The 11,370-nt window shown below is 48.9% G+C and overlaps 2 protein-coding genes across 5 annotated transcripts in view; both read left to right on the plus strand.

Moving 5' to 3' along the window:
• Usf1 (upstream transcription factor 1) overlaps positions 1–5,635 on the plus strand; it is a 7,929-nt gene extending 2,294 nt beyond the window's left edge. For 2 of the 3 annotated variants that reach the window (XM_021156072.2, XM_021156080.2), the window contains exons 2-10: positions 1,009–1,101; positions 2,196–2,245; positions 2,404–2,519; positions 2,825–2,926; positions 3,712–3,907; positions 4,131–4,218; positions 4,367–4,425; positions 4,535–4,758; positions 4,906–5,635. In XM_021156072.2, coding sequence (XP_021011731.1) covers positions 1,094–1,101; positions 2,196–2,245; positions 2,404–2,519; positions 2,825–2,926; positions 3,712–3,907; positions 4,131–4,218; positions 4,367–4,425; positions 4,535–4,758; positions 4,906–4,995 — 933 coding nt within the window. In that variant the 5' untranslated portion in view covers positions 1,009–1,093 and the 3' untranslated portion in view covers positions 4,996–5,635. The remainder of the gene's footprint in view (positions 1–1,008; positions 1,102–2,195; positions 2,246–2,403; positions 2,520–2,824; positions 2,927–3,711; positions 3,908–4,130; positions 4,219–4,366; positions 4,426–4,534; positions 4,759–4,905) is intronic. The other variant, XM_021156088.2, reaches the window with a different exon arrangement.
• Positions 5,636–5,809: 174 nt separating this feature from the next.
• On the plus strand, positions 5,810–7,256 carry Tstd1 (thiosulfate sulfurtransferase like domain containing 1). 2 transcript variants are annotated; one of them, XM_021171856.2, is made up of 4 exons: positions 5,810–6,012; positions 6,229–6,351; positions 6,842–6,988; positions 7,095–7,256. In XM_021171856.2, exons 1-4 carry the CDS (start codon positions 5,949–5,951, stop codon positions 7,148–7,150), a joined length of 390 nt encoding a protein of 129 aa, XP_021027515.1. In that variant the 5' UTR covers positions 5,810–5,948; the 3' UTR covers positions 7,151–7,256. The 2 variants fall into 2 exon arrangements, with proteins under 2 accessions (XP_021027515.1, XP_021027512.1); XM_021171853.2 differs by having other exon boundaries at positions 5,816–6,012; positions 6,842–7,004.
• The last annotated feature ends 4,114 nt before the right edge of the window (positions 7,257–11,370 follow it).

Raw genomic sequence — 11,370 nt, forward strand, 5'->3', positions numbered from 1 at the left:
GGGGCGGCGCGAGGAAGGAAGAGAGAAAAGTTTTGGTGTGTGTGTGCACATGCATGTGTGTGGTGGGCTGGACACCTGTGATAAACAGCTTTCGCAAGTTAGTTTTTGCCTCTTTTAGGGGAGGAGGTTGGTTTTTTGTTTTGTTTTTTGAGATATGGATTCTCTATGTTGCCCTGGCCATCCTAGAACTCTGTAGCCATGGCTGGCCTTGAACTCAGAGATCCATGTGCCTGTCTCCCAAGTGCTTGAATCAGGCGCTGCCACCACGCCCTGCTTGCTGAGCCCTCCTAGCTTTTCTTTTGGTCAGAGGAGAGCCGAAGGGGGTCTGTTGTTGTCTTTCCCTGTTGCTGGAGACTGTGGCAGACACCACGCTTGTAGAGCTTGTAGAGATTCTCTCCGCTCCAGCTCTCCATCAGGCGCCCTGTGATTACACATGCTCTTAATGCTGCCTCCCTCTCTTCTGTAGGTTTTAGGATTCAGGTGTTAGACTTTCATTCCGAGTGAGACTTTTATTGCGAGTGCTCTTTGAGCCAATCTCCCAGTTTTGTTTTATTTTAATTTGAGACAAGTTCTTTTGTAGCCCAGCCTAGCGTTAACACTAGCTTTGCACCCAAGGATGGCCTTGAACTCCTAAATCTTTTGCCCCTACCTCCTAAGTATTGGTATTACAGGCATGAGCAAGCACGCCTGGTTCTTTTCCTCCTCAACCTCGCACCGTTCGTGTCTCCTTCCCCTGAGTGTTAGGATCCCAGGAGTAAGCCACCGTGTCCCTTGTCCTGTCTCCTTCCCCTGAGTGTTAGGGTCCCAGGAGTAAGCCACCGTGTCCCTTGAAGAGTTGCTTCTTCAGTCACTGCACACTAGCCCATGCCATCAGAATTGGGGGAGTTGACTGTCCTTTGCAAATGATTGGTTTATCTTCCTGGCTGTGTCCTCTTGGAACCTAGGTTCTAGAACCTGGAAAGCTGTTCAGTTGCCTGGCCTCACTGCAAACTCTGTGGTTTCCACCAGGACTTAGCATTCAGGCCTTTGAGTTGGGAGATACGAAGTCCTCCGAAAAAAGACCGGTGCCTCGGATGAGCCCCCTCACAGAGAGATGAAGGGGTAAGTGAAGAGGGATGTCTGGGCAGAAGAGGGGTGGCCTGGAGAATGCAGCATTAATGCAGAATGACTAAGAACATTAGATTCGGGGAGATCTGGGTTCAGGTACCCAGCTCCAGCACTCACCAGCTCTGTGATTTGGTTTCCCTATCTATAAAACTGTAGCGCTATTCACTGTTATTAGCATCAAGATGGTATGCTGGGGGGGGGGGTGGATGCCTTTAATCTCTGCGCTCAGGAGACAGAGGCAGTCTTACCTCTGGATCCAAGGTTAGCCTGCTCCACACAAGTTCCAGGACAGCCAGAGCTACCCAGAGAAAAACACTTTCTTTCTTTCTTTCTTTCTTTCTTTCTTTCTTTCTTTCTTTCTTTCTTTCAAAAAGATGTAGAAATGGTTCTTTTTTGCTTTGTTTTGTTTGTTTGTTTGTTTGTTTGTTTATTATATGTAAGTACACTGTAGCTGTCTTGAGACACTCCAGAAGAGGGCATTTATTTATTTATTTATTTATTTATTTATTTATTTATTATATGTAAGTACACTGTAGTTGTCTTGAGACACTCCAGAAGAGAGCATCAGATTTTGTTATGGATGGTTGTGAGCCACCATATGGTTGCTGGCATTTGAACTTGGGACCTTTGGAAGAGCAGTCGGTGCTCTTAACCACTGAGCCATCTCGCCAGCTCCAACACTTTCTTGAAAAACAAAACCAAACCAACCAATCAACAAACAAAAAAGCGCTTATAGCCTGGTGTCTATGTGCATGGTAGATACTTAGTTATTACTTTTTAAATTTATTTTGTTTTATTTTTTTGAGACAGAATAATATTTACATAGTCCCGGGTCTATCGTAGTCCTGGCTGCCCTGGAACTCACTCTGTCGACCAGGCTGGCTTCAAACTCACAGATATCCACCTGCCTGTCTCCTGAGTGCCAGGTTTAAAGGAATGTGCCACCTTGAGCCAGCAGTAATACTGTCATGGTCTAACCTAGCCTAACATCTGTTGTGGATGCCAGTGAGTTTGGGAACCATGCTACTAGGTCAGTGAACGTCTCACGTCTTCCGTTTGTTTCTTGTTTTTTGTTTCACCACAAATAGGCAGCAGAAAACAGCTGAAACCGAAGAGGGGACAGTGCAGATTCAGGAAGGTGAATGTTGACAGTCAAGACTTACAGCTCATCTCATCCTCGCCTCCCCCTCTTCAGATGATGGTCCATCTCCTACATACCGTGCGTCTTAAACGCCATGCAAGTAGGACAGGGAGAAGGTAGCTGACTTCTAGATCTTTCTTTGCCTCTTGCTCTAGGCGCAGTGGCTACTGGAGAGGACCCAACCACCGTGGCCATCGCCAGCATCCAGTCAGCCGCCACCTTCCCTGACCCCAACGTCAAGTACGTCTTCCGAACTGAGAATGGGGGCCAGGTAAGGGAGGGGCCAGGTGGCTGCAGATGCCGCCTGGGGTTGGGGTTAGGGGAGGGGCATGAACATGTTTTGGGGAGCTGTGGCTTGGAGGAGATGAAGCTGTGTACTATTGGGGTGATCATTGGAAGCTTCGAGATTGGTGTGAGGCTGGATATGCTAAACCCTGGGGGTGGGGGCGGAAGGGACAAGGGACAGTTGCTGGGTCTCTCTGAAAGACTCGTGGGACTTTATATGTACAAATACAAGAGGCTGTTCTGAGAGGGTCTGTGATTCTAGACACTTACTCTTCTCTTCCCTGCTTCCAGGTGATGTACAGGGTGATCCAGGTGTCTGAGGGGCAGCTGGATGGCCAGACAGAGGGCTCTGGCGCCATCAGTGGTTACCCTGCCACTCAGTCTATGACCCAGGTACTGGGGGAGAGACTGTGAGAGGACTAGAGAGTTTTTAGCAATAAATGGGGAGCCAGCAGGAAGGAGGGGTAGAATTGGGGACAGTGGGGTGCATCTCAGGCCACTTTAACCCAAAGCACCAGGTCCAGATGTGTTCAACCTTCTGTCATTGAGACATTACCCTGTCATCCTAACGAGAATCTGGAAAGGTGGCTCAGCACTTTTTTTTTTTTTTTAAAAAGAATTATTTATTTATTTATTTATTATATGTAAGTACACTGTAGCTGTCTTCAGACACTCCAGAAGAGCGAGTCAGATCTCATTACGGATGGTTGTGAGCCACCATGTGGTTGCTGGGATTTGAACTCCAGACCTTCAGAAGAGCAGTCGGGTGCTCTTACCCACTGAGCCATCTCACCAGCCCGTGGCTCAGCACTTAAGAGCACTTCTTGCTCTTACAGAGGACCTGAGTTCAGTTCCCAACAACTGCACAGTGGCTTGTAACCATCTGGTTTCAGGGGATCAAGTGTCCTTCTCTGACCTCCATAGGTGCCCCCCCCCACACACACACACCATATACATACATTCAAGATGTGTACAACTCATACACATAAAAATCTTGAATACTTGAAGTTAAAAAAAAAGCACCTCATATTTTAAGAAACTTCAGTTAAGCGTTAGGTTGCTTTTGAGCTATCTTTGGCCACATGGCGTTCTGCTACTCCCGTAGAGCCTTGAAGGGAGATAGAGTGGGAATGAGTCCCCACTGACTGAACTCTGCCCGCTCTCATTTCCCTCCTCAGGCAGTGATCCAAGGAGCTTTCACCAGTGACGATGCCGTTGACACGGAGGGAGCAGCTGCTGAGACACATTATACATATTTCCCTAGCACCGCAGTGGGAGATGGGTCAGGGGGTACCACATCTGGGAGTACAACAGCTGTTGTTACCACCCAGGGCTCAGAGGCACTACTGGGGCAGGCAACCCCGCCCAGCACAGGTGAGACTGTTGCACAAGGATGGTAGCCTGAGGGGCTAGGCTGTGGGATGTGGCTGGGGGCGCTGGGCTTTAGCACGTGACTTTCAGTAATTATTCCAATCAGAACACTGGTGTGTCTGGGCTGCTTTACGAACTGGTGGGAGCATGTTCTCAAAAAGGTCCCAAGGTCTAGGTGAGGTTCCTAGGCCCGGATCCTGATAAAACCTACCTCATGTCGTCACAGGTCAATTCTTTGTGATGATGTCACCACAAGAAGTATTGCAGGGAGGGAGCCAGCGATCAATTGCCCCCAGGACCCACCCTTATTCCCCGTGAGTGACCTTATCTGTTGTTAAGAGTGGTTTCAGTGCCTGCCAAACCTTCTGTAATTCCTCACCCTAAACACTGGTCTTGGTTTCGTTTGCTTCTTTGCCTTTTCCTTGGTCTGGCCGCCACCCTGGACTTGGACTCTATTATCAGGAAGTCAGAGGCTCCCAGGACAACTCGAGATGAGAAACGGAGGGCTCAACATAATGAAGGTAGGTGGCATCCAGGTGTGAAGCCAGGAACAGCCTAAGTAGATTGGGGAACTGCAGCGTGAGGAGGGGAAGGCTGGCGGATCACTCTGTCCTTCGCTCTGCCCCACAGTGGAGCGCCGCCGCCGGGACAAGATCAACAACTGGATTGTACAGCTGTCCAAAATCATCCCAGACTGCTCTATGGAGAGCACCAAGTCTGGCCAGAGTAAAGGTGGAATCCTGTCCAAAGCCTGTGATTATATCCAGGAGCTGCGGCAGAGCAACCACCGGCTGTCTGAAGAGCTGCAGGGATTAGATCAGTTGCAGCTGGACAACGATGTGCTCCGGCAACAGGTCAGACCAACTCCAGGATGGCCCCTTTAGCAGTTTGGAGTCCCTGGAAAACGCTTGCCATGGTCCCTCTCGGCTGTGGCTGTGGGGCTGAGTTCATGGCTTAGCAGTGTCAGTCTTGTTTTTCCTCATCATTTCCTCTCTGTGCAGGTGGAAGATCTCAAGAACAAGAACCTGCTCCTGCGAGCTCAGCTACGGCACCACGGACTCGAGGTCGTCATCAAGAATGACAGCAACTAACTCTGGGGACTCAGGGGCTTTGGGCCGAGGACTGTAGACGGCCCAGGAGCAACAGGCTAACCCCATGCCCCTCTCCTTCACTGCCTCCTCTGGCATGGGACTCGGGGGAGTTTGGCAAGTGTGTTTTTGAACTGAGGCCCTGTGGCGTGGCAGTCTGCAGTGAGTGGTGTGAAACAAACAGTGTGGACGTGCACTGACAGCCTGGCCTGCTCCCTCCGTGCAGTCCCCGGGCACGCAGTCCCCGGGCCTGGTGCGCCTTCGGCACACTGCATGTGCTGTCTCCTTGGTGGACACTGGACACTGAATCTGGGCTTGCCGTGTGCTCGCTTGGAGTGCCTGAGAGAGGGTCTGCGGGCCTAGTGCTTCCACTGGCTCTTCCTTTCTCTGGAGCAGAAGTTAAGATGTGTACCTGAGTACTCTGGGGAGCAGGCTTACTCAAGAGGTGGGAAAGGATGCTAGCTGGCTGCTATCCCAGGAGTAGTAGGGGGCCCAGTGAGCAGCTGAGGCCGCTACAGAAGGCTCTGGAGCCAGGGAGAACTGTAGGCAGGGGCGGGTTCACTGAGAGCCTTCCCTGTTCCAGGGATGGGTCTTTTTATTTTTCCTTTTTTTTTTTTTTAAAGATAAAATTGTTTAGAGCCACGGTTGTCTGTCTGTCTTCCTTTTTGGGGCCCTGGGGGAAGGGAGAGTGCATATTACTCTTTGACCGGTAAGGGCTGGGTCAACCTTTGAGTGGGGTGCTGCTGTTCCTATACTCATTACCCAGAGTCCTGGTGCCTGTGCCAAACCTGGGTGAAATTTCCGGCCTAACCTGGGCAGTCTATAAAGGTTTCAACTGTGAGCGAGTATTACAGGTATCACCAACTGGTGCTATTGGATCTGTGTGTGTATACTCCAGGGGCCATGCCCTTGCTTCCGGTTCCGGTCTCTGGTTGGGCTCTGGGAGGGTGAGGGAGATGCTTCGGCTTGCAGTTCTGCGTCACCCTCACACAAGTGCTGCTGCAGGAACCATGGCTGGAGGTACCTGAGAACCCCCGGGATGTGAGGCTGAGGATGCTGGTCCCCTGGGAAGGGCTGTTTGTGGAGAGAGGAGAATGAGGTGTGGCTGCGGGTCTCAAACAGCTCCACTGGGCTGGGAAGCTGCCGCCGGGGGCGTGGGGGGTCGGGTAGGGGTGTAGCAGCCACAAGTGTCTTGTGGTCCCGCGGCCCTCAAGACTTTCATGCCCTCTTCCCCAGTGCCTACAGTCTCCTTCTCTGAGCTCCGTTCACTCGTAGCCTCAGGCAGGGCCAGGCTCTTCGACGTTCGATCTGCAGAGGAGGCAGCAGCTGGTACCATTCCTGGGGCACTCAACATCCCTGGTATAAGATTTCCCTTGTTGGCAAAGGAACAGTCCATGGTGGTCTTAACTAAAGGAGCCTCATTTAGTATGCCGTGGGGATGGTGCTGCTAGACATAGGGCCTTATATTTGCTTAAGCCAGCCCTCAGGTTCCCTAGAGAAAGGCTAAATGGAGATAGGCTGGCAGCGGAACTAGCTTATCCAGTTTGAGGGGATAGCAGGTGGCCAGAGGGGCAGATCCCCATCTGAATGCCGACTTCCCTGAAGCTGGATGCTTTAATCCACCTATCCTCCACTGCCTGCTTAAGTCTCAGCAAGTGGCAGTGTTTGCTGGCCTGACTTTGCACTGGTACGCCCGTTCCTTGTCTTTGAGGATGGCGTGGGGTGGGGGCAGCCAACATATGTTATTCGGACAGTCTATGCAAATTTGCCTGCCGTCAGGATTCAGCTCTTTTAGCCCCACCTTGTGAACCTCGGTGTACCCCAGGCTTTCCGTTTTGTCCCCTCTCAGTGTCTGAATTGGAAATCGCCTTCAACATGGACCCAACTGCTTTTCAGACTCTGTACCGTGCTGAGAAGCCAAAGCTAGAAGACAAGAATCTTATTTTCTTCTGTCAGATGGGCAGGCGGGGTCTCCAGGCCACACAACTGGCACAAGGTCTTGGCTACACAGGGTATGACAAGCAGAAGGCTTGCTAGCTGGGAGCTGCCCTGGGACTGCCTCCTGGACCGGTCCTTCTCTCAACACTTCTTTTTCTCCACAGGGCTCGGAACTATGCTGGGGCCTATAAGGAGTGGCTGGAGAAACAGGGCTAGATAAAAGGCTCACCAGTTGGTGGCTGTTCTCAGACCACCTTGCTGGGCTAGGCAAATCCTTGTAGCGCTTCACACACGAAAAACTCAAATAAAAAGTGCACTTAATGAAGTATGAGATGTATTTAATTTGTCACGTGGACAAAAAAAAATGGTTCTAGTATTAATCTAGTGCTGTTTATCTCACGATCTTTTTCCATTCCTCTGGTCCCTACCACCCAATTAAAGCAGTCCCCTGAATAACTCAACCTGACTTTGAACAGCAGTTTCCAGCCCAGAATGCACATCAAATAATTACCTAATAGTCTTAAAAAAAAAAAATCTTGGAGCTAGGTTGTGGGGCAGAGGACTGTGCTGCCAGACTGAAAACCTGGTAAGGTTGAATGGATTCAGGAACCAGGTTCCTGCACTGGAACCCATGACCAGGACACCCCATTGAGAGGACTGTGACAATCACACAGTCAGGTGTAACAACACCTAAAGTCTTCCCGCATGCAGATGAGGCATTCTTTTTTATTTTTTTAGATTTATTTATTTATTTATTATATATAAGTACACTGTAGCTGTCTTCAGACACTCCAGAAGAGGGCATCAGATTTCGTTACGGATGGTTGTGAGTCACCATGTGGTTGCTGGGATTTGAACTCGGGACCTTCAGAAGAGCAATCGGCGCTCTTAACCACTGAGCCATCTCGCCAGCCCGAGGCATTCTTAACATCTTAGACCAAGCCAATGGGAAGCATCTGCCTCTAGATTCCAACCCACCCCAAATGTTTACAAGGTCCTATCTATCCACAAGGCATAGAGTGCATGAGGTATTTCACCAAAGGTCAGTCTGAGAATGCCTGTCTGACTGAACTGTAACACTCCGGGGAAGAGCTTTCTCTCCCGAAGCTTTTGTTGCTGGTCCTCAACTTGGCCCAAGGAGCCTGATGTGCTAGGCTGACCACAGCCACTTCCTGCTCCTTGGTCCCCAGCTGCCCCCTGTGTCTCACCGCCCTCTTTTTCATTTTTCAAGACAGGGCTTCTCTGTGTAGCCCTGGCTGTCCTGGAACTCACTCTGTAGACCAGGCTGTCCTCGAACTCAGAAATTCGCCTCCCTCTGCCTCCCAAGTGCTGGGATTAAAGGCAAGTGCCACCACCGCCCAGCTCAAGCTGTAACTCTTTGGCCACTCTGGCTAAGCCAGAGCCCCAGATCCCATTGTGCAGAGGCAGTGGTACCAGCATTACTTTAGGTTCTAATCTGGCCTGGGCTACATTGTGAATTCTGGGCTAGCCTAGGTACCGGGTAAGTTCTATGCAGCCATGGCAATAAAGCAAAACCCCTGTATCAAAAGGGGAAACAAACAAACCAACCAATAAAACCAACAAACCACTGTGCTTGATGGCCCATGATTTTAGGTACAGCACTTGGAGGCAGAGGCAGTTGAATGTGAGTTTGAGGCCAGCTTGGTCTACATGGTGAGTTCTAGGCCAGCCTGGGCTACATTGTTAGAGGAAAAAAAAATCAGAAAATGAACAAAAAACTCCCCTACCTATGCACTGGTGAGATGGGCCAACAAGTAAAGGCAAGTGCTGCCAAGCTTTATGACCTGAATTCAATCCTTAGGACCTACAAGGTGGAAAGACAGACTAACTCAACAGATGAAGTGGAAACGAATAATTCTTTGGAAAGATGTTTTGCAGGGGCACACAGGTGAAAGGATGTCTTGCTAAAGCAAACACATGAAAGAATGTTTTCCTGAAGCAGACATAGGTGAGAGTATGTTTGGCTATAGCAAACACATGAAAGGATGCTTGATAAAGGAGTATAACTATGACCCCATGGACAGTGAGAGACAAGCACTGAGCCTCGGTTTGCTCTGCCTCGCTGTTCTTCGCTAAAGACACCCATGTATTGGTTTGCCTTACATAGCGTTGTTGAGCTCAACTTGTGATAACTGACATTGAGAGAAACTCACTCCGGTGCAGCTTGCTGATTCTGCAGCCTTGCCTCAGGCCAGTTGGGGAGCATGGCAGTTTCTGCTGAATTGAGCTGCAGCTGCCTGGTGTCTGCTTGCTGAAAGGACTGGACTGTAACTTCGGGCTCCTGCCTGGTGTCTGCAGCTGCTGAATCATATCTGGTGTTTGTTCTGGGACTGAGCTGCTGCCCCAGAAGATCGAGCTCACCCCAAAGAACTATTGCTGAGCAGGTCCACTTCCCCCACATCCTAATAACTTTCCTCCTCCACTACCTCTGCTGGGTGGTGGCCTAGAGGGGAGATTGAACCCTTATTAAAAGTAGGTTACAAAAAAATTTATGCCTACTTACAGGTTGTCCTCTGACCTCATGTATGCAGCATATGCTCATATACAACACACACAAAATAAATAGTATGTATTTTTATAAAACCACATTCCTTGGGGTTAGAGAGATCGTTCAGCAATTAAGAGTACTGAGCATTGTCTGTTCTTCCAGAAGACCTAGGTTCGATTCCCAGCACCCACAAGGGAACTTAGGACCATCTGTCACTTCAGTTCCACTTCCATGGGACCTGATACTCGCCTCTGGTCTCCTCAGTCACACATTCACTGGTGCGCTTGTGCACACACACACACACACACACAAACACAAATAGAATAAAATTAAAAGTTTAAAATTTTATTCCTTTAGCTAGAATTGCAGGCTGGCTCAGTAATCTAACTTTCTGACTTTTCAAGGGCTTGAAACAATGTTATCAGACAGGTCCTCGGGTCCTGTTTTTACTTTTTTTTTTTTTTTCTCCTTACTTCCTTCTCTGCCTCCAGCTTTGGGCAGCAGCCAGCAGCCCTCTTGCATCATCAGCCCCACCATCTACATTCTGTAAGGGTTTTCAGCTTCAGTCACTGTCCCAGCTCACTTTCTCCTGGGCTTCTGGAGTTTAGCCAGACACTGATGCTTTTAGTTTTTGTTTGCTCAAGCTCTGAGGTGCTCCACTAGGCGCCTGCGTCTGCAGATAAGAGTGGAATTAACCTCACAGTCCAGTAAATGGCAGGTGTCAGGTTTTCTCCCCAAACCTAATCTCTGACTGAAATAGATTGGGAAATCTCTCCCATTGTGAGTCTATAACACTCCTCCCATCATCTCTGTTATGGATCATAGTATTTCTTTATGGTTTTATAATCATGAGACAACAAAAAAAAAACAGCTTAGTTCACAGAAGGATTTTGTTTTTGACAAACCAAGCAGAGTCTTATGCACTTTAAACTTTTTAATTTGGTTTTTGGAGACAGGGTCTCATGTAGTTGAGTTGAACCCCTGACACTTCTGTTGCTGCTTTCTGAGTGCTCAAACTACAGGTGTATGACATTTTAGGCAGTGCCAGGGATTGAACCCAGTCCTAAGACTGTTTTATTACAGGTAAGATGGTTCAGCCAATAAAGGTACTTACTGCTAAGACAACCATAGGGCGGAAGAAGAGAATCAGCTCTGGTGAGTGTCCTCTGACCCACACACACACACATAAATAAATAAAATTTCCAAAAGCATTTACTGGGGGATGAAGAGAGAGCTTAATGGTCAAGAACGTTTCTCGCAGAGGACCTGGTTTGGTTCCCAGCACCTACATGGCCCATCACATCTATTAGTAACTCCAGTTCCAGGGGATCTAATGCCCTCTTCTTACCTCCCCAGACTTCAGGCACATACACGGTGCACAGATATAAACAGTCATACACATAAAGAAATAATAAAAATTTATTAAAATAAAATGAATTCCTCTTTTAAAACAGAAATTTTAGAGGGCTAGGTGGGGTCTTGCTATGTAGTCCTGGCTGGCCTCCAGCTCACAGTAATCCTCCTGTGCTCTGTTCCCAATGCTGGGATTCCAAGTGTGAGTCGGGATGGCCTGAGTTTTGTTTGTTTGTTCCTATGCTGCTGAGGCTTGAACCCAGGACTTCATGCGTGCTAGGCAAGCACTCTATCAACAACTACATTTTCAGCCTTGAACCAGTGACTCTCCTGCCTCAGACTGCTCAAAGCGCTGGATTTACAGACAGTGACGTTCCACTGTGTGTTCATTCCTTCTGCGTTGAGTATGTTCTTTTGTAACCGCTTCCCTAAACTAAGACGAACAGGGAAACATCAAAACCTCTTCTGGTGACTCTTCGTGGTTTGTTCCATTTACACTCTATACTTTCTTTCTAGTTTCCAACTTGTAATCCTTCTCTCTCTCTCTCTCTCTCTCTCTCTCTCTCTCTCTCTCTCTC

The sequence above is a fragment of the Mus caroli genome, chromosome 1, assembly GCF_900094665.2.
Source record: "Mus caroli chromosome 1, CAROLI_EIJ_v1.1, whole genome shotgun sequence".
Taxonomy (NCBI): domain Eukaryota; kingdom Metazoa; phylum Chordata; class Mammalia; order Rodentia; family Muridae; genus Mus; species Mus caroli.